General features: G+C 43.5%; 1 protein-coding gene across 3 annotated transcripts in view; it reads right to left on the bottom strand.

The window, feature by feature from the left end:
• Positions 1-22,509, bottom strand: part of INF2 (inverted formin 2) — a 189,828-nt gene that overhangs the window by 67,717 nt on the left and 99,602 nt on the right. For all 3 annotated transcript variants that reach the window (XM_068254230.1, XM_068254231.1, XM_068254232.1), the window contains exons 5-7: positions 8,814-8,847; positions 4,551-4,692; positions 1,693-1,834 (exon numbers count right to left, since the gene is read on the bottom strand). In XM_068254230.1, coding sequence (XP_068110331.1) covers positions 1,693-1,834; positions 4,551-4,692; positions 8,814-8,847 — 318 coding nt within the window. The remainder of the gene's footprint in view (positions 1-1,692; positions 1,835-4,550; positions 4,693-8,813; positions 8,848-22,509) is intronic.

Below are 22,509 nucleotides of genomic sequence, written 5' to 3'. Positions count from 1 at the left end.
CGGACCAGTGAACCATCACAGGAGGGGGGGGGGGATTCCCCCACACTACATCTGTGAACCCTGTATGTGAGACAGGTCTCACTAGTTTAACTGCAGCTGCCTGTCTCTCTCTGAATGAGCTGTCTGCACGGAGAGCAGAGGAAATGTATCTTATTTGTAATTGTGTGTGAAACCTGACACCTAAGGCTTTTCATATAACTCTGTAGGCTCACATGCAGAGAACAGTAATATTGAAGCAGACTCGCCTTTGCAAATGAATCATTCCAATACAGCTAAAATCTACACATAATGAATTAAAGCATTTGCCTCTGATATTTAACATGAAAAGTAGTAAAATGTTTACACAACTACTTAGACATTATTTGTACATTGTTATTTTAGAACACTTGATTATTGATAGTGTTCCTTTAAGATAGAATGAATTGTATGTATAGTACGGGTAATTCATAGATCATTTGTAGAAAGGAAAAGTGTCATTTTTATTTTCAGTTATATAGCTTTTTTTTATAACATTGGATCATTGTTTAATATTTGCAGTTTACAAACTATACTCTGTATTTTAAACTATGAACAGGAAAGTTCAAAGGGTCATTAGCTCTGCAGTAGAACCTTAAACAAACTAGAAACAGTGAGAGACAGGTTGAGATAAGTGCTTTAGAAAAGAGTACTGCTCTCTGACAAAATTAGTCGGAGCTCAGATAAGTTGTTTTGCATAGAGAACTGAAGTTTCTTAACATCATGTACTGGAAACAATATGAGCCTCATATCTGTGCTACTAAAGTTCTATTTATTAGCTGTAATACACATACAAATCATTATATCATAAGTTTAATTTCACTTCAGATTCCCTTTAAAGCAGGGGTCTCAAACTCGCGGCCCGCGGGCCATTTGCGGCCCTCGATACAATATTTTGTGGCCCTCGCCTGCAAAAGCTTACTTATAGTTTGCTTCAGTGCTCCCAAGTAATCCGCCGCATCCTCGCCGCTAAACGAGGGCTGCAGAGCCCCCAAATCACCCGGGGGGGCAATCCGCCGGCATTTCCTGGAAGGGGCAGATCTTTCAGCGGTGCATCGCCGCCTCTGCCCGCCCCTCTCTGTGAAGGAAGAGTGAGAGGGGTGGGCAGAGGTGGCGATGCTGCTCAATCAGCGCGGGAGCTGCTGATTGATGGATTCCCTTATGCGGCCCAGCCTCATCCTGACTTTGCCTCCTGCGGCCCCAAGGTAAATGGAGTTTGAGACCCCAGCTTTAAAGTAACTTTTTTATTAATCTGTTCATCTTGGTTTTTAATGACCTGGGTTGGCAGATTACAAAAACAACATTGAGACACACCTGTACTAGTACTAGTTTTCACCCAAGGATGACCATGAATGATCAGGTCTCATGCAACGTAAATCTAGCATCTCAACATAGCTTTACTCATTTCCATACAGGGTATAGCAAGCAGAGCAGGATCATCCACAAGAGAATCTAGGCAGGTACCTGGGCCTAAATGGTGTCAAGGGGCCCAGCTGCCATCTTTTCTGATCCTCTTCCACCTCAGATGACCAAAAGCACCATAAGGGGGGAATCCGAGCTACTACCTTGCAGCCATCTCGAGTATAGAGGGTATAGGCTAAAGATCTCAGCACTGGCTGGAAGTTGGGATAGTCAAAAAAAATAATTCTGAGTTCCCCTTAATAATATAATACATACAGTCATCTGCAAGCAGCACAGCTCTGTTCACTAAGAGCTCCAATGCCTCCCAGAGCAAGGCACTCGAAGGATGACCGACATCGAACTGCAGAAGACCTTGCAGGATGATGAGAAGCTGGGCTGAGAGTGGTGAAGAGCTGACCTGAAGAATACAAAAATATGCACCTTATTACATAGAAAACAAATCAGCATGCATCCAAAGGCATTAAACCATTTCCCGGTCAATAATTACAGCCCAATTTGAGGACACATTGTTTCAGTTTCGAACTGACTTCAAAGGGGTAAAAAACCTTTGGAGTTTTTGGACGTGTCATTGCTGGGATTAACTTGGAGCTATGTGGCTTTGATAGGGAAGCTGATAATTCTAGGAGATGGAAATCAAGAACAGCAATAAAAATTTGTCAAGGATTCGTAGTATTTTTTTTTTAGTAAGATGTACTCAAAGATCATACTGTCCTCCACAAGTTAGGTCATGTTCCCAAAATGATAGACTTTTCTACAAACTAGACAGAACTATCCAAAGAAACCTGTAAATAACATTTTTATTGTAGGTTTGGACAGTGTGGTTAGGGGATAAAATATAGGTTTGTGGTTTTATTGTAGTCTTTTGTCCCCATCTGCCTGGACTTCAAGTTGAAGATAAAGGGTGATAAAAACAAAATTGGATATTTTATTTTTATATTTGTCTAGAGGTCTTTTTTTTTTAAAAAGCAAATTTTGAACATGAATGTAGATTATTATCTCGGTAGAGGGATCCTTAACGGGCTTTCCTCCTCCACCCTTGCTGTTCCTGTGCCGGGACCCCATGAAGCTCGTGGCCACACTTCACAGGATGGCTTGCACCTGTGCAGTAGCAAGGACCAGCCGAGTGATCTTAAAGCAGTAGGATCAGCCATACTATGCCAGGGAAAAAAAAACACATATAAGTAGATAAATACTTGATCTACTTACATAACATGTATTGTACTGTCCACGTTTTGATTTCAGTGAATGTTATATAGTAAATGACGAGAATTCTGTTAGTGGTGGGGGCCATGTCTTTTGCCCACAGTTAAGGCTAACTCGTGATGTAATTTCTGCCCTTTACTTTTTTCTCTTGTCTCCTCCAATCGCTGAGGCACCTCAGCCTTGCTTGTAAACACAAGTGATTAGGGGATTAGGTTTCAGATAAGCAGCTAGCAGGGAAATAAAGGAAAGAGGAGGAATACATTATAGATAAAAAGAACCCCCAGCATGCAATTCTTTGGCACCGACTACTAAAGGGCCAATGCTCCTTAAAGAGGAACTGTAACGACAAAACGTCCCCTGGGGGGTACTCACCTCGGGTGGGGGAAGCCTCCGGATCCTAATGAGGCTTCCCACGCCGTCCTCCATCCGTCAGGGGTCTCGCTGCAGCCCTCCTTGCAGCGATGACGTAATATTTACCTTCCTGGCTCCTGCGCAGGCGCTCTGACGGCTGTCGGCTCCGAAGTAGGCGGAAATACCCGATCGCCGTCGGGTCTGCTCTACTGCGCAGGCGCAAGTTTCCGGCGCCTGCGCAGTAGAGCGGACCCGACGGAGATCGGGTATTTCCGTCTATTTCCGTGCCGAAAGCCACCACAGCGCCCCCGCTGAAGCCAGCAAAGGTAAATATTGAAGCTACAGTCGGCTCTGTCGCCGGCTGTTCGGAGGGCTGCAGCGAGACCCCCGTGGGACAGAGGACGGCGTGGGAAGCCTCATTAGGATCCGGAGGCTTCCCCCACCCGAGGTTAGTACCCCCCAGGGGAGATTTTTGTTGTTACAGAGTCTCTTTAAGTATGTGATAACTCCAAATCATAACAGCAGAAAAAGTTTTGAATGCAGGATAAGCATCTTTATCACTTAATACACTCAGACCAGTTGCTGTTGAAATTTGATTGTTATGGTGACGATACCGCTTTAACAGAAAAAGATGAGCCATTCGCTTTGTAGATGAGCGTCGGGAAGCGGCCAGCACTGAAACAGTGATGTGGAGGGGGACGTGGCAACCCGAGGGAGCTGGTGGCTTCCCTTCACTGAGGCGAGTACTCACATTGGGCACTTTTTTTCCCCTTCTGGAGTTTGATTCCTGGAGTGTGCGGACCTCTTTGGATTTTTTCCCCTTCAGGTACACTTTAACCACTTTAGTACTGCAGGCTAATCCTTTTAAGAAAAATGGGCCCTTAAGGACCAGAGTCTTTAATTTCATTACTTCCTGATCACTGTGATTGGCTGATCAGGCAGACAGGAGCCATTGAAAACGGATTTTGATTGATACACGGAACTCAGCTGTCTTTAGACAAGGGAGTTCTGTGCCTGCGGGGTGGGGGAGGCGGGACTCGGGACCACGTCCCATGCACGGAAGCTGCCAGTGTTAAAACTATGCAGGCTTAAGCAGTTAGTAATATGGCATCGTTTTTACACGTGGCAGTCTCAAATCTATTAAATTCCATTACTAGGCACAGCGCAGCAACCAGGTTGCTCCTGTATTTTGTATGAAATTAAGACTTCTGCAACTAAAACCCTGGTCTTGACATGACCAAAACCACTCAGTTCAGTTAGTTTTCAGGCTCTTTGGGTAGGGCTGCTACTGTTTTCTTGATTGCATCATCTCCACTGCAAAAACTGCAAAGAAAATGGCACACCTTAAATCTCTCTAAGGAAATTGCAGCTTGTAGTACAGACAGTCTGTTGCAGAAAGTGTCCCATGTCTCGGCTCATGACTTGGTATTTTTACAAGAAATTTGACATCAGGTAACTAAGAAGCACATAAACGGATTAAAAACCAACCATGCAAAATGGGACTGCACAAATCTAGGAAAGAAATTTAAATGATATGTGGCGCCTCGAGGGATGCTCACTTTGTTGAAGAGTGTAAAGAAGACTTCTTGGTGATTGTTCATATCAATGCCTCCATATAGCTTAAGAAAATCTTCATCATCTTCTGATTTGGCTTCCTCAAACACCTGGGCTTGCACTAGCAAGTCTTCATCCTCCAAATCTCTGGATGGGAACATACAAAGGAAGTCAGCAGCTAGCACAGGTCAGTGATTGCCAGGACGTACAAAAAATGCACACCTTCATTACCTCCTTGCTTTAAAGAGACACTGTAAATTCAAAAACGTCCCCTGGGGATACTCACCACGGGAGGGGGAAGCCTCCGGATTCTAATGAGGCTTCCCCCGTCCTCCTCTGTCCCACGAGGGTCTCGCTGCAGCCCTCCGAACAGCGGCCCGACAGACCCGACAGTCTGTTCAATTTTTACCTTTCCATGCTCCAGCGGGGGCGCTGTTGCGGCTCTTCTGACGGAGATAGGCCGAAATAGCCAATCTCCGTCGGGTCCGCTCTACTGCCCAGGTGCAGGAGACTTGCGCCTGCGCAGTAAAGCAGCCGGACGGAGATAGTCTATTTCCGCCTACCTCCATGGGAAGGAGCGGATACTGCGCCCGCGCTGGAGCCAAGAGGTAAATATTTACGTCGCCGCCGCTCAGGGAGGATTTTCGCCGCCGCAGTGGGACCGATGAGGACGGGGGACGCCTCAATAGGATCCAGAGGCTTCCCCCACCCGAGGCAAGTACCCCTAGGGGAGTTTTTTCGTTACAGATTTTCTTTAACCACTTGAGGACCGTGGGCTTACACCACCCTAGGACCAGGCTATTTTTCACTAATTAGGCACTGCAGCTTTAAGGCCTCCTTGCTGGGCCGTACAACTCAGCACACTCAGCACCTCCCTTTTCTGTGCACCAACAGAGTGCTCTGTTGGTGGGCACTGATTGCTCCTGGAGTGTTATTTTTTCTTTACAAATATTGGTTTTATTTTTTAATAAATATTACTATTCTTTTTCTATTTTTGTATCCCTCCCTCCCTCCACCAGCCAATCAACGCGATCGGCTCTCATAGACATCAGCCTATGAGAGCTGATCGCTCTCCTGCCTCCCAGGGGGACAGCCGTGTCACATGACTGTCCCCAGTACAGCATTGCGTTGCCGTAGATCGCAGCACTGTACATTGTAAATAGACGGTGGTTTTGACTCCTAGCGGCAATTGCTGTTGGAGACTGATGATGAAGCGGAGCATCGGCGCATGCGATCTACTGCAAAACCCCGCTCCAGGACTTGACATCAATTGGCATTAGGTGGTCCTGGGGCTGCCGCCGCATTCACACCAATCGACGCAGTCATTAGGTACTTTAAGTAGCAGTCTACTATCTGACGAAGATAGAAGATGCTGTACAGAAATTATTATTAAACTATTTATAAAGCACTAACATATTACCCAGGGGCTACCGTTTACAATAGATAGGGGAGACATTACAACATTAATTTGCATCCAGACCTTATTTTCTCCTTATGGACCAGAGCAGCTTTGACATTTTAGCTATGTCCCTATTGAAATCGGCAATAACTTTATCCCTACTTGTGAGTAAAATATATATATATTTTTTTTTTTTAAGACAAACTAGGCTTTTATTGTATGTTCCCTCAAACTATTCTGTTTTCTAAGCATTTTAAATGGGAAAAAATTCTCAGTTTTACCAATTCCAGTTTAAAAGCGCTATTGTAGATAAAAACCACAACTCTTGTTTGACTATTTCTACCATTTATCACAAAATAGATTATGTTCCTGTCACAATTTTTAATGAGGATATTTGATTCTGAAATAATGCTACAGTATGTATTTTTCACTAAGAACTGAGAAAATAAAAAGTATTTTTAATGGTAAAAATCAAATTTATTGGCTCAGGGAACAAATATTCCCTTTCACCAATTAGTGCTGCAGCAGATAGTGCCGAAGGCGTCCACAGGTGCAATGCCCAACCGTGCACAGCTGTGCTTCAGCTACAAGACGTATATCTATGTCCTCATGGCTTAGGCCTAGTGCTCACCAAAACGTTTTTGGTAGAGTTTTCAAAAACGCTGCCGTTTGTGAAAACGCTTGGCTAATGTATCTCAATGGGATGGTGCACATCAGCGGTTTAAAGTTTTTAGCAAACCACAAACGTGGCTCCTGCAGCATTTATGCGGTTTGCAGATGCGTTTCTGCTTCAATGTAAAGTATAGGAAAAGCTCAAACCACTTAGAAAAAAAACGCTAGATCAGAGCGGTTTTCCAGGCGTTTTTGTTACTGAAGCTGTTCAGTAACAGCTGTACTGTAACAATTTATGAAATCTGCTACACAAAAACGCTCCAAAAAACTCTAGGCATGTTTAGAAAACCTCTCTAAACATGCCTAGATTTGCTCTGAAAATCGGCTTCAAAAACCTCTTTGCGGATCTGCTAGAGGTTTTTGGTGTGCACTGGGCCTTAGAGTAAGTCCCAGAGGACATAGACATACTGTAGTGGTGGATAAAGTGGTTAAACATCGTTACACAGGTGCATTCTAGCATTCAACTACTGTATTGTACACGGAATAGTGATGTCACAATGTAGGGATAAGTATAGTAGATGAGTCACTGAGTCCATATGATGGTGGAGAAGAGCACACAGGGAAGAGGGCTCTGCTTAAAAGGCTTACAATCTAAGGGTTGGGGTAGAGGAACACATAAGGGGGAGTGGGGTGTCCAAGGAAGTGGAATGGAGCTATGAATATGGTGGCTAAGCAATGGTGAACAGATGGGTCTTTCAAGGACAACTGAAGTAAAAAGAATATGATGGCTGCCATATTTATTTCCTTTTAAACAATACCAGTTGCCTGGCAGCCCTGCTGATCTATTTGGCCGCAGTAGTGTCAGAATAACACCAAAAACAAGCATGCAGCTAATCTTGTCAGAACTGACAATGTCAGAAGCACCTGATCTGCTGCATGCTTGTTCAGGGTCTATGGCTAAAAGTATTGGAGGCAGCGGATCAACAGGATAGCCAGGCAACTGGTATTGCTTAAAAGGAATAAATATGGCAGCCTCCATATCCCTCTCGCTTCAGGTGTCCTTTAAGGCTTGCTTTAATAAGTTGAAGATGGGGGTGAGCCTAATGGGGGAGGGAGTTCCACAGAGTAGGGGCTGCTCTGGAGAAGTCCTGGAGCCTCCTGAGTAAGCAACACAACTTGTTCTATTGTTTGTAATACTGCACATTTAAAACACAAAATAGTTCAAATGTGACACCATATTAAAACTGTGCAAGGGGCACTGTAAACACTTAAAGAAAACATGAAGTTTATCCTACAGGATAAATAATTACATCTGTAGAACCAATCCAAAATGTAGCTTACCTGGAATCCCATATTCTTAATTTTGCATTTTATAGGGCTGAAAATCTTAGTTTAACATTTAATCAATTATAACATCACAATGATATTGTTGCCATTTATTCAGTTCCCACACAGACTAATGACCATCTTCTGAATGTTTTATCGCTATCCTGTTATAAGTGTTTGCACTGCTGAAACAGAAGTTCCATGACCTCTAATTAGTTTTCAGGAAAGCTGCCCTGCAGCCCACCTTTAGGGCTCTTTCACATCAGAGCTTGCGTTGGAGAACGCTCAAATCATACGTTTTGTTGTATGCAGTTTAATGCGTTTTGATATGCGTTGCACTGCAGTGAGTGTGCGTTTTTAATCCGTTTTCAATGCGTTACAGCACATAGAAAAACGCAGGTAATTTTTTTTTCTTTTAGTTTTCAACTTTCTACATTGTTCCTCTGTTGAATTCTGGGACTGATTGCCTGCGTTAACGGATTAAAAACGCGCATAGTGTGCGTTTTACATTGACTAACATTGTAATGCGTAAAGCTAGCGTCGGCCGAAAAACTGCGCCTGGGTGCAGTGTAACGCAACGCACAAAAAGGCTGCGTTATATGTGAAAGCTAAAATGAAAGTCTATGGACTTTCATTTCACCTTGGGTAACGCAAACTTTACCCTTTGCGTTAAAACGCAGAAAATCTGCCCTAATGTGAAAGAGCCCTTAGAGATGATGGAAGGGTTAATAAACAAGCATTTAAAAAAATAAAAAATGGGAACACAGGCAAGTTGTAATCAGGATTGGTACTATATGTACATATGTCTGCCCCCCAACTGTATAGGTAAATAAAATGCTTGCTGAAGAAAACTAAAGGTGGATGGAGTTAACCTATAGGTCCCACAGGGAAAATGATAAACAAAGGCATTTAAGCTGAGAGGTTTTTTTACCTTAATCTTGTCAAAACATCCAGCAGCTGCAGACCTGGAAGAGTAAATATAGATCATCGTCATGCTCTTCCCAATAACGTTGCAAGATTTTCATCAAACAAATAGGATTTCACCTGTTCCAAAAACTATCTGATAAGTTATTAGGCTCCTCAAAAATTGGCCTTAGGGTGGGACCCTCTAGGAGCGCTATTTCTGCAGGTGATCAGCAAAGAGCTACTTTAATGGATATCTATGGGAGTGGACCAACTAGCAGCATTTTGAGAGTGATCACATTAGTGGCTACAGTTTGCATTTGCCACAAAGCACCCGTAGTGGGTCCCAATCCTTCCTATGATAAAGACATTAAACCATGGCAGGAGTTAGATTCTGAGCGTTAAAGGCCCACTATCGTATAACATTTTAGATACATTAAAACACAAATAAAAAGTATATTTCTCCCAGAGTAAAATGTGCAATAAATTACTTTTATCCATGTTGCTGTCACTCACAGTAAGTAGTACAATTCAGAGAGAACTGTCAGGTTTTGGACTAGCTCATCCGCTCATGGAGGATTCCGTTTTCTTTATTTTCAAAAAGCACTTGGGGAATGGCAGTTGCTCAGTCCAACTGCCAGAATAGTGTGCACATGTGGATATACTGTAGATCCTTTCAAGTGCTTTTGTAAAGATTGAATACAAAAAAATCCCCCATAAAGAGATGGTCTAATCAAAAACATGTCGGTTCCGACATTTTATAGCTCATTTTACTCTGGAAAAATGCACTTCTTATATGTATGTGTTAACCTGTATTTTATTTTATTTTTATTTTTTTGCGATAGTGGTTCTTTAACCCCATTGGCAGTATGATTCTTTCCGGATTTTAGAGTCTAAAAGCGATACAATTTTTTTTTGCACCCTTTCAGACCCCAAAACCTGAAAAAAAAATCATGCTGCCAGGGAGATCTGCACAGCCCAGCAATCACTCACCTCCCTGGCTCCAGCGCTGCAGTTATGCCTCCATCCTCCGGGTGGCGCTGCAACTCTAAAGTTAAATTGCCGGCTGTCAACAAGATGACTGCCGGCGATCTCACCAGGAGGAAGCAGAGCCTCGGAGAGTAAGAATGCCGGCTGACGTCGGGATCCCCGGGAGGTATGTAGAAATGCACAGAGCCTCCAGCAGCTACCCCGAGCAGAGGTCGAGATTACCGTTCTTAGCTGCAGTTTTCTGCCCTGACCCTAGCTCGGGGTTACCGCCAAGGAGGTTAAAGGGAATGTCCAAGCAAAATAAAAAAATGAGTTTCACTTACCTGGGGCTTCACATAAAAACACATAAAAATTTACGCATTAAACCAGTAATGCGTAAAAATGTATGTGTTGACATTCCTGCACTAGCGGGAATGCGTAAAAATGTACGCAATGCGTCCCGCCGACCTCCGAGGTCGGAAACTGCCAGCGGTGGACTGGAGCAGCAGTGAGTGACTACGAGGGCACAGGATGGCTGCATGGGGCTGGTAGAAGCCCCAGGTAAGTGAAACTCATTTTTTTTATTTTGCTTGGACATTCCCTTTAAGTGACAAAACGACGTTCAATGTAAAGCCCTAAAGTACAGGATCTTCTCAAAAAATTAGCATATTGTGATAAAGTTCATTATTTTCTGTAATGTACTGATAAACATTAGACTTTCATATATTTTAGATTCAAATACACACAACTGAAGTAGTTCAAGCCTTTTATTGTTTTAATATTGATAATTTTGGCATACAGCTCATGAAAACTATAATTTCCTATCTCAAAAAATTAGCATATTTCATCTGACCAATAAAAGAAAAGTGTTTTTAAAACAAAAAAAGTCAACCTTCAAATAATTATGTTCAGTTATGCACTCAATACTTGGTCGGGAATCCTTTTGCAGAAATGACTGCTTCAATGCGGCGTGGCATGGAGGCAATCAGCCCGTGGCACTGCTCAGGTGTTATGGAGGCCCAGGATGCTTCGATAGCGGCCTTAAGCTCATCCAGAGTGTTGGGTCTTGCGTCTCTCAACTTCCTCTTCACAATATGCCACAGATTCTCTATGGGGTTCAGGTCAGGAGAGTTGGCAGGCCAATTGAGCACAGTAATACCATGGTTAGTAAACCATTTACCAGTGGTTTTGGCACTGTGAGCAGGTGCCAGGCCGTGCTGAAAAATGAAATCTTCATGTCCATAAAGTTTTTCAGCAGATGGAAGCATGAAGTGCTCCAAAATCTCCTGATAGCTAGCTGCATTGACCCTGCCCTTGATAAAACACAGTGGACCAACACCAGCAGCTGACATGGCACCCCAGACCATCACTAACTGTGGGTACTTGACACTGGACTTCAGGCATTTTGGCATTTCCCTCTCCCCAGTCTTCCTCCAGACTCTGGCACCTTGATTTTCGAATGACATGTAAAAGTTGGTTTCATCCGAGAAAAGTACTTTGGACCACTGAGCAACAGTCCAGTGCTGCTTCTCTGTAGCCCAGGTCAGGCGCTTCTGCCGCTGTTTCTGGTTTAAAAGTGGGTTCATGCTTCCATCTGCTGAAAAGCTTTATGGAGATGAAGATTTCATTTTTCAGCACGACCTGGCACCTGCTCACAGTGCCAAAACCACTGGTAAATGGTTTACTGACCATGGTATTACTGTGCTCAATTGGCCTGCCATCTCTCCTGACCTGAACCCCATAGAGAATCTGTGGGATATTGTGAAGAGAAAGTTGAGAGACGCAAGACCCAACACTCTGGATTTGCTCAAGGCTGCTATCGAAGCATCCTGGGCCTCCATACCACCTGAGCGGTGCCACAGGCTGATTGCCTCCATGCCACGCCGCATTGAAGCAGTCATTTCTGCAAAAGGATTCCCGACCAAGTATTGAGAGAATAACTGAACATAATTATTTGAAGGTTGACTTTTTTTGTTTTAAAAACACTTTTCTTTTATTGGTCGGATGAAATATGCTAATTTTTTGAGATAGGAAATTTGGGTTTTCATGAGCTGTATGCCAAAATTATCAATATTAAAACAATAAAAGGCTTGAACTACTTCAGTTGTGTGTATTTGAATCTAAAATAAATGAAAGTCTAATGTTTATCAGTACATTACAGAAAATAATGAACTTTATCACAATATGCTAATTTTTTGAGAAGATCCTGTAGATGCCTGTGCTATATAACTGCGTAATGATAACAACTGCAAACTGCCTACTGAGAAATGCTCTGAGAATTGAACTAACATGCAAAATTCGGCTCAATGGGAACCAGACATTTTAAGGAGCTGAACCAGAATGAATCTAAAGGTGCCCATACATGGTACAATTTTTAATTTTTTTCAATTAGATAATTAAGTTTGATTATTCCGTTAGATCGAATATAAAGATTTTTCCAGCATGTCCGATCAGATTTTTCTCGAAAAAACGGGATAATCGTTCAAATTTCTTGATCGAAAAAAAATATTTTCAACTTTTATTCGATTAGATCATTTAGATCGAATAAACGGTAAAATGTAACTTTTTATTGTATCGTGTATGGGCACCATAACAGCCAGTAATTTATGAGCAGCTCCAGAATGTGAAGGGGGCCAGTAATGATACTATCTTGATTGCACAGTCTCACTTCTATATAAGTGGCTGCCTAAATTATCCATTCAGGGCTTATTCACAGTGGGACGTTGGTTGTAATGCGACATTAAAGTCGCATTACATTAAAAAAAGGTTGCAACACAGATTAACACTGTTAAGCTGGCCATACACTGGCCCGATTTGCGCCCGTTTCGACAGCAGATTCGATCACTGGGATCGAATCTGCTGCCAATCGTTCGCGCTAAACGCACCCGCCGATCCGATTTCCTCCCGAAATCGGATCGGTTCGTCGATCGCGCCGTGCGGAAAAATACCGTCGATCGCCCGCGGGTAGGGAGCGCGTCGCTAGCGGCGGCCGATCCGGTATAAATTACCTGACGCTGGCTCCCGGGCATCTTCTCCACGCTGCACCGCTCTGTTCCTGCTTCCATCCCAGCGTACATTAACTTCCTGTGTCACTGCAGTGACTAGGAAGTTCAAATAGAGGGCGCTCTATTTGAACGGAGTGACACAGTGTACGCTGGGATGCGGTGCGGAGTGCAGCGCAGAGAAGAGGACCCGGAGCCAGCTTTAGGTAATGTATACGGGGGGACAGGCGGCAGGAGCAGCTCAACAGATTGTGATCGGTTTCAGGCTGAAACCAATTCACAATCTGTTTGCAGTAAAGGCAGCCATACGATCCCTCTCTGATCAGATTCGATCAGATAGGGATCTGTCAGCTGGTCGATCTAATGGCAAATCGACCAGTGTATGGCTACCTTTACCGTTGCATACAGTAGGTACAATAGAGTATACAGGCAATGAAAAGTATGCCTTCCTGTACCTGGTAACATGTGCGCTTAGAGGTAATACACTGCATCGGTGTGTTACCATAACGCTAAACATTACAATGCGACGCTAACATCGCACTGTGAACGTCCCATAGGATTAGCATTGCAGTGCAGTAAGCTGCGTTATAATAGTTTATAACACAGCTCTGCAATGTCCTCCTGTGAATGTAGCCTCAGGCTACTTGCACACCAAGACGTTGCGTTAGGTGCCACGTTAAGGTCGCATAACGTGCACCTAACACAACGTATGGTGCTGCAAGAGCCGACGGTAGAGTGAGCCGCGTTAGGCGGCTCTATTCCGATAAAGTCTCCCAGAGTGGCGCTGATTGGCCGAGACACTCCGCATCACGTGGTCCCGCCGGCCAATCAGCGGCCGCCAGTGCAGTGAATATTAAGTAGCCATGTGCGCGGCTACTGTAGCTGGCTCTCCCCGCCTCCTCTCCGCCCCCTAATGCGCATGTGTAAACAGTAACGCGGCTATAGCCGATGTAACGCCGTAGCATGCTGCACTTTCCGGGCAACGTACAGCGTTACATGTAACGCAACGTGGGCAGTGTGAACAGCCCACTTGAGTTACATTGCTGTGCGTTGGGGGAGCGTTACAGGCGCACTAACGTGCGCCTGTAACGTCCCTCTGTGTAAGCAGCCTCAAAGTATATTCGCTCAGTTAACCCTTCTACTTCATGGTTTTGGTAAAATTTTACAAACATTGTAGCATTAGTGGGCACCTCAGCCCTTGGATACTTTCATTCAGCCCCTGAAAATCATGAATATGTTCAACCCCCCCCCCCAAAAAAAGCCAAAAGAACAAAAAACAAAAACATTTTAGTAAGATAATCAAAACACACACACACACACACACACACACACACACACACACACACACAGCCTGTTCACACCTAGGACGTTTTGTGTTTTTTTGGAGTGCTGGCGATAAAAAAAAAAAAAAAAAACGCCCTAAAATCGCTTGTGCAATGAATCCTTTAGTTCATATCAGCGCTTTTCATCCACTTTCCGCTCAGCAAAGCGCTGCCTGTTCCATTTTTAGGGTGTTTTTGCTACAATGGAAGGCATAGGAAAAACACAAAATGCTCACAAAATCGATTTGTGCGGCGATTGTGTTTGCGCTTTTAAGAATACATTGTTTTTATTCTTTTCCGGGTCAAAGAGTTCACTTCCTGCCTTATGTCAGGAAGTGAAAAAACAAAACACTGTGCAAAAGCGCTTTACACAAAAAGCGTAGTGCGCAGGTAAGTGCTGGGAGGGAAAAAAAAAAAAACCACTCGCAAACCGCTGGCCTTTCGCTATTACAATTTTAGATGTGAACAAAGCCAAAATGTTTCTGATCATCAACAATAATGAATCCAGTGCTGGACACACAGAGGGCAATCTGATGGACAATTTCAGGTAAAGAAATGTATTTGAGTAGCAATAGGAGGGCCCTTTTAAAGAATCTAACAAAATTGTATTCATCCATATCCAATCATTTTCTGTCCTATCAGGCTGCCAATACGCCACATAATCTTGATTGTACAATCTCACCACTTTCATGTAGTATGAAACCAATTTCTTCAAAATATTTTAAATCTGTTGGAGCTTAAGGCCCATACCCACACAACTATTTAGGTGGCCACATACACCACACAATTGTTTAAAGAATTGGATAGATTTTTCTGACCGATTGCAACATTTCAAAAATTTGACCCATGTACCACACACATATATATGTTCAATTTTTCCCCAATTATGATAAAAATGATTGACAATTTGTTGATGTACAGACCCAAGCATTTTTTTTTTGGTTCAATCTACCCTACACCATACAATTTTCGGTACTTTTCCTTTAGCCGGGCGCATCCTCTAGGTGGCGACAAAACTCCACCAGAGTTACAGCTTTCCCTACTATCCATGTCGGCCTGGAGGGGGAATAGTAATTAACGCCACCTGCCGGATGCACCCGGCTAACGGATAAGTACCCAATTTTCATATAAATTGATCAGAAAAATCCACCACTACTGATCATCTTTTAAAAACAGGAAATTCAATCAGATTTCTCAAACAAATGAAAAAAATAAAAAGAAAGCTTTCAAAATTTTCTGCACAACCAATCATTTTATCAGATTGCCATAAAATGTAATTTTATTGTATGGTGTGTGGCCACCTTGATGCTAGGGTCACAGTGGTCAGTTACATAACACATGCATTATAATGAGTGTGAACTGCAATGGAGACTGGACATAAATACAAAGCCTGCATGCAGCAAGTTAGAATAATGTGATCAGTTACTGTGATCAGGCCCACAGAATTGTATGGCCAGTGAGTTGACATGCAGAATTATTTTGCAACTGACCACTGTGAACCTAGCTTAACACATGCAGTATGTAACCAACCCTATTATTTTTTCTTTTCCGCACACGTCTTAATGAATTGAAGCCAATATCCTTCCACATAACAGTGACTTATAGTTTGTGCAAACCTGACACAGCAATGCTAAAGCACTAGCAGGGCACACATACCAGCGACTGCAACCCTTCAAGCCATCAGCAGAAGCACTCTGACTGAGGAGGTCACATGACCTGAGGTTACAGACTGCAAACTGGAGTCTTTTTTAAAACTTTTTGGTAGATATTCTCTTCTAGAGTGCTAGATAAATTCCTTTCCTGTAAGCAGAGTCCTTCCCATTAGCATGGAACGTACTTTTAAAGCAGAAAAAGTTTTATTTTACAGTCCTGCTGTTGTGTTGGTGGTTTTCCAAGTTGATCATCAAGTTAAAAACTGGGTCAGATGGTCCACCACCAGGTGCTAATTAAATGGACTGATTTAGAATGCAGTGCAGTGTTTACCCACAGCTTTCCACTAGAGGGCAGCATTTACTTTCAATTTAGCTGTGAACTGTGATTTAGCATTGTTTTTTTTTCTCTACACTAAATTGGGCTCTATTCTCAAAGGCCTAGTGCACACCAGAGCGGTTCGGCTGCGGTTTGCGATCTGCTTGCGGGTGCGGATCCGCTTGGGTAATGTATTTCAATGGGCTGGTGCACACCAGAGCGGGAGGCGTTTTGCAGAAACGCATACTCCCGGGCTGCTGCAGATTTTGGATTGCGGAGGCGTTTCTGCCTCAATGTTAAGTATAGGAAAAACGCAAACCGCTCTGAAAAACGGCACTTCAGAGCGGTTTGCCAGGCGGTTTTTGTTACAGTAGCTGTTCAGTAACAGCTTTACTGTAACAATACATGAAATCTACTACACCAAAAACGCTTCACAAAACCGCAAAATGCTAGCTGAAACGCTACAGAAAAAGAAGAAAAAGCGTTTCAAAATCTGCTAGCATTTTGCGGATCTGCTAGCGGTTTTTGGTGTGCACCAGGCCAAAGAGCCAAATTTTCCGCCAGCGGTAAACTCCGCATTTTTTCCACATTCACTAATATTTTCCGCATGCGGGAAAAAAAGATGCGGAAACAGCCATTATTCATGCGGGAATCATGCGGTAAAAAGGTCGCATGAAAAAGTGTTTAAAAAAAAAAAGTTTAATTCCAGCAATCACAGCCCTTAAGCCACCATACTTCATTAAAGTCAATGGGATGCGGAATATATCACCTACTACTTGTAGGTGATAAAAAAAAAAAAAAATCGGTAATTAACGACGAAATGATGCGCCTGAAAATTTTTGAGAATTGATCTTTTATTGCGGAAAATACCGTCTTTTGCAGAAATTTTTCCGCATGAATCCCGCACTTTTACCCCACTTTTTCTGCATGCGGAAAAAACATGCGGAACCTTTTGAGAATTTCAATGGGCTCTATTCTCAAAGACTTCCCGCATGCGGTAAAGTACATGCGGGAAGTTTGCACCCAAAATACCGTCAAGTTTGCATTCTCTAAATTTTCCGCATGTTTTTCCCGCATGCGGAAAAAGTGGGGTAAAAGTGCGGGATTCATGCGGAGAACTTTCCGCAAAAGTCGGTATTTTCCGCAATAAAAGATCAATTCTCAAAAATGTTCAGGCGCATCATTTCGTCGTTAATTACCGATTTTTTTTATCACCTACAAGTAGTAAGTGATATATTCCGAATCCCATTGACTTTAACGAAGTGTGGAGGCTTAAGGGCTGTGCTTGCTGGACTTTAACTTTTTTTTTTAAACATTTTTTCATGCGACCTTTTTACCGCATCATTCCCGCATGAATAATGGCTGTTTCCGCATCTTTTTTCACGCATGCGGCAAACATGCGGAAAATGTTAGTGAATGCTGAAAAAATGCGGAGTTTACCGCTGGCGGGAATTTAGCGGTAAAATTTTGCGGTACTTTTGGCTCTTTGAGAATAGAGCCCATTGGTAATTAACGACGAAATGATGCGCCTGAACATTTTTGAGAATTGATCTTTTATTGCGGAAAATACCGACTTTTGCGGAAAGTTCTCCGCATGAATCCCGCACTTTTACCACACTTTTTCCGCATGCGGGAAAAACATGCGGAAAATTTAGAGAATGCAAACTTGACGGTATTTTGGGTGCAAACTTCCCGCATGTACTTTACCGCATGCGGGAAGTCTTTGAGAATAGAGCCCATTGTGTCCACACCTTTACCAATAGTTTGAATGTTTTAAGTGTTCATTCATTTTAATAATACATTAATTTAAAGGTCCTTGTCAAGGAAGTCACTGCAGAGGGTAATGGGCCTGATGTAGTGGAAGGAATGTAACGCCAAAGAGAGAGGAGGTGAAGGGGGTGCATACACACATCCAAGTTTAATTGGCCAATGGTTGGCTAATTTCACACCTTCCACAGAGTATGAGAGCTTACCTACACAATTCTGGGTATTCCTCCGTTAGCCGGGCGCAACCACCAGGTGGCGTTAATTACTATTCCCCCTCCAGGCCGCCATGGATAGTAGGGAAAGATGTTAGGCCTCTTTTCCATGAACTTTTGAGCTGTGTGCTCAGCAAGCAGTTGCCAGGCAGCAGTGAGCAGTTACCAGGCAGTGACAAGCAGTTACCAAGCAGCAGGCAGCAGTGAGCAGTTGTGAGAGCTTGAGGGAAGCAGGAAATTTGGGCGCATGAGGCAGGTGGACAAAAAGGGCGCCGCCATTCACTCCTATAATAAATATCGTTAAATGGGCGCCCAACAGGAAAAAAGGGCGCCGGAGAAAAATAACGTTTTACAAGCGGCGCCCGGAGACTTTTAATGTTTTATAACTGCTTCTCATGATTACACATTATTTAATGATTTATAATTTTTTAAACATTATTTTAAAACGAAAAACAGTACAATATTTTTTAAAATATTATTTTTAAACGAAAAACAGCACAATATTTTTTTAAAACTTTATTAATGTTTATCACAAGGGGGTCTTAGGTTTAGGCACCACCAGGGGGGTCTTAGGTTTAGGCACCACCAGGGGGGTCTTAGGTTTAGGCACCACAAGGGGGTCTTAGGTTTAGGCACCATCAGGGGGGTCTTAGGTTTAGGCACCACCAGGTGGGATCTTAGGTTTAGGCACCACCAGGGGGGTCTTAGGTTTAGGCACCATCAGGGGGGTCTTAGGTTTAGGCACCACCAGGGGGGGTCTAGGGGTTAGGGGTAGGTACAGGGAGGGTTCTGTGTGAGAGTAGGGTTAGGTATAGTTTTAGTAACATTCTTATTAAACTTTTATAAAACGTTATTATACATTTCACTTTTTAAACAGGGAATATTAACGTTTTTACAATTCCCGATTTCATACCCATTATTTAATGATTTATAACTTTACAAAACATTATTTTTAAACGAAATATAGCACAATTTTTTTTTAAACGTTATTCATACTTATCGTTTAAAACCCTGCGCCCTTTTTTCCCGGCGCCCTTTTTTAACGTACGTGAGTTTGAGAGGCATTTCACTGCCTAGAAACAGTTCGTGGAAAAGAGGCCTAACTCTGCTGGAGTTTTATCGCCACCTAGGGGAAGCGCCCAGCTAACGGAAAAGTACCCAATTCTGTTCATAGTATTCAAAATCTGTTGGTCCTCATACTACACGGAGGTGGAAAGATTGGATGTGTGTGGCTCCGTAAGGCTAGGTTCACAGTGGTGAGTTGCAGTGCCGCACAACGGCCGCATTCTGCGAATCACCACCTATGCGTTCAGTGTGGCCGGTGCGGTATATGGGATTGTTCACATCTAGGGCGTTTTGCGCATTTTTTGAGCGCTGGCGACTTTGAAAAACACCCTAAAATACCTTGTGCAATGAATCCTTATTGGATAGTTCATATCAGCGCGTTTAGTCTGCTTTCCGTTCACAAAAGCGCCGCATGTACCATTTTCGGGGCCATTTTGCTATAATGGAAGGTAGTGGAGTGCCGGGAGGCGCTAAAAGACATCGCGCACAAAAATCGCAAAATGCGATTTCTATTTTAGATGTGAATAAAGCCTAAGGCTGTATTCACAGTGGGACGTTGCAGTTTAATGCGACGTTAAAGTCGCAACGTGTCTGCGTTAAGAGGTAACACACTGCAAGCTGTGAGTTATCACAACGCAACAAGTTTATTTAATGCGACTTTAACGTCGCACTGTGAATGGCCCATAGGAATATCATTGCAGTGCGGTAAGCTGCGTTATAAGACTTTATAACGCGCTACCATAACGTCCCACTGTGAATGCGACCTAATGGCAGGCAGACGCCCAGTGCACTGCATGCAGTCAGTGTGTTACCTGTAAACACGCACGTTGAAGCATACTTTTCATGGACTGTACGCTTTACCGTTCCCGACACAACACAAGCATAATGTGCAGCGCCGCTGTCCTGACCAGTTGCATTACTGCTATTACTATGAAAATCAGATCCATTTCATAAATCTGATCGGATTGGTTAGGAGATTGTTGTCTATTAGTGGTCCCAAACGATCATTTCCGATTGTTCATACGAAGAATAATTTGTAAACAATTGTTCAGGAAATTGTATTGTTAGTGGCCGCCTTTAGCTAATAAGATCAGAGGTGGGTAATCATCACATCTTAAATATATTACAGCTACCATATCCCTTCTAGTTCAAGTCTAATTTAATCACTGTCATGTACAAAAAGATTTTCCTCTTTCTCAGCAAAAGTGAAGTTCCAGTTTGAAGAAATACCATTTGGACACCTGAAGTGAGAGGGAGATGTAGGCAGCCATATTTATTTGTTTTTAACCACCCTGGCGTTCTGATTAAATCGCCAGGGTGGCTGCGGGAGGGTTTTTTTTAAATAAAAAAAAAACTATTTCATGCAGCCAACTGAAAGTTGGCTGCATGAAAGCCCACTAGAGGGCGCTCCGGAGGCGATCTTCCGATCGCCTCCGGCGCCCAGAATAAACAAGGAAGGCCGCAATGAGCGGCCTTCCTTGTTTTGCTTATATCGTCGCCATAGCGACGAGCGGAGTGACGTCATCGACGTCAGCCGACGTCCTGACGTCAGCCGCCTCCGATCCAGCCCTTAGCGCTGGCCGGAACTTTTTGTTCCGGCTGCGCAGGGCTCAGGCGGCTAGGGGGGCCCTCTTTCGCCGCTGCTCGCGGCGAATCGCCGCAGAGCGGCGGCGATCAAGCAGCACACGCGGCTGGCAAAGTGCCGGCTGCGTGTGCTGCACTTTATTTGATAAAAATCGGCCCAGCAGGGCCTGAGCGGCAGCCTCCGGCGGTGATGGACGAGCTGAGCTCGTCCAGACCGCTCAGGAGGTTAAACAAAACCATTTGCCCGGCAGTCCTGCTGATCTCTTTGGCTGCAGTACTGTCTGAATGACATGTCTGAAACAAGCACACAGCCAATCAAGTCAGACTTCAGTCAAAACACCTGATCTGCATGCTTGTTCAGGGTCTATTGCTAAAGGTATTAAGCTGAGTACACACGTACGATAACGATCGTTCAAAAACGAACGATAACGACAATTGGACCGATAATCGTGCGCTCCAAATTTTCCAACGATCGTTTTTTGGGACGATAACGACCGTTATCGTTCAATCCGACCGATACAACCCGGCGGATTTTTTCGAAAGATAATCGTTCAATCGTTGCAGTGTGTACAAAGATCGTCCGATAACGCATGTTCTTATTGCCCGTCATAACGTCACTTCCGTTTGCGCACGCATTTTTTAATCGTTCGTCGTTCAGTACTTTATACTTATATCGTTCACGTGTGTACACAATCGTTCATTACGAACGATCTTTTCCGTCTAATTTGAATATCGTGTAAACGTCACGAATCGTTCGTAACGAACGATCTTTATCGGACGTGTATACGAACCTTTAGAGGCAGAGGATTAACAGGGCAGTCAGGAAATTTGCACTGTTTAAGGCCTCTTTCACAGTGGGACGTTGCGTTTGATGTGGCGTAAAAGTCGCACAACGTGCCCTTAACGCAGCGCATGTAGGTTATGAAATTGGACATTATTTTGCACTGCGTTATGTGTCTCTCGGTGCGCCGTTTTCCTCGCATACTGATGGAACGAAAACAGCGCATGCGTTACATTAAAAAAAAAACCAAAAAAGCCTTACTGAGCATGTGCAACACACATAACGCAGCAAATGTTTTGCTAAACGCACAGCATGCAGCACTTTCTAAATATTGCTACACGTTACACACAACGCAACGTGTGCACTGTGAATGTCGCACAGACTTTGTATTGCTGTGCGTTAGTCTGCGTTATAAAATTTTCTAACGTGCGACTTTAACGTCGCACTGAGAAAGAGGCCTAATAGGAAATAAATATGGCAGCTTCTATATCCTTCCTAGTTCAGGTGTAAGGCCTAGTGCACACCAAGCGTTTTTTGGAGCGATCCGCCGGCCGCATCCGCCTGTAAAAACGATTGGCTAATGTATTGCAATGGGATAGTGCACACCGGCGGTTTGAGGTTTTTGCCAAGCCGCTAACGCGCCCCCTGCTGCACGTTTGCGGTTTTCGGAAGCGTTTCATCCTCAATGTAAAGTATAGGAAAAATGCAAATCGCTCTGAAAAACGCTACTTCAGAGCGGTGTGCCAGGCGTTTTTGTTACAGAAGCTGTTCAGTAACAGCTTTTACTGTAACAATATGTGTAATCTGCTACCCAAAAACGCACCCAAAACCGCTAGGTGTGTTTAGAAAACGTCTCTAAACATACCTAGAATCGCTCTGAAATCAGCTCCAAAAACCGCTAGCGTTTTGTGGATCTGCTAGCAGTTTTGGTGTGCACTGGGCCTAAAGGACAACTGAAGTGAGAAGAATATGGACAATGCCATATGTATTTCTTTTTAACCACTTCACTAACAGTTTTTTTTTTCCTCTTCAAAACCAGAGCAATCTTCACATC

This window comes from Hyperolius riggenbachi, chromosome 9 (genome assembly GCF_040937935.1).
Source record: "Hyperolius riggenbachi isolate aHypRig1 chromosome 9, aHypRig1.pri, whole genome shotgun sequence".
Taxonomy (NCBI): Eukaryota; Metazoa; Chordata; class Amphibia; order Anura; family Hyperoliidae; genus Hyperolius; species Hyperolius riggenbachi.
This window is presented reverse-complemented; position numbering and strand designations above follow the sequence as displayed.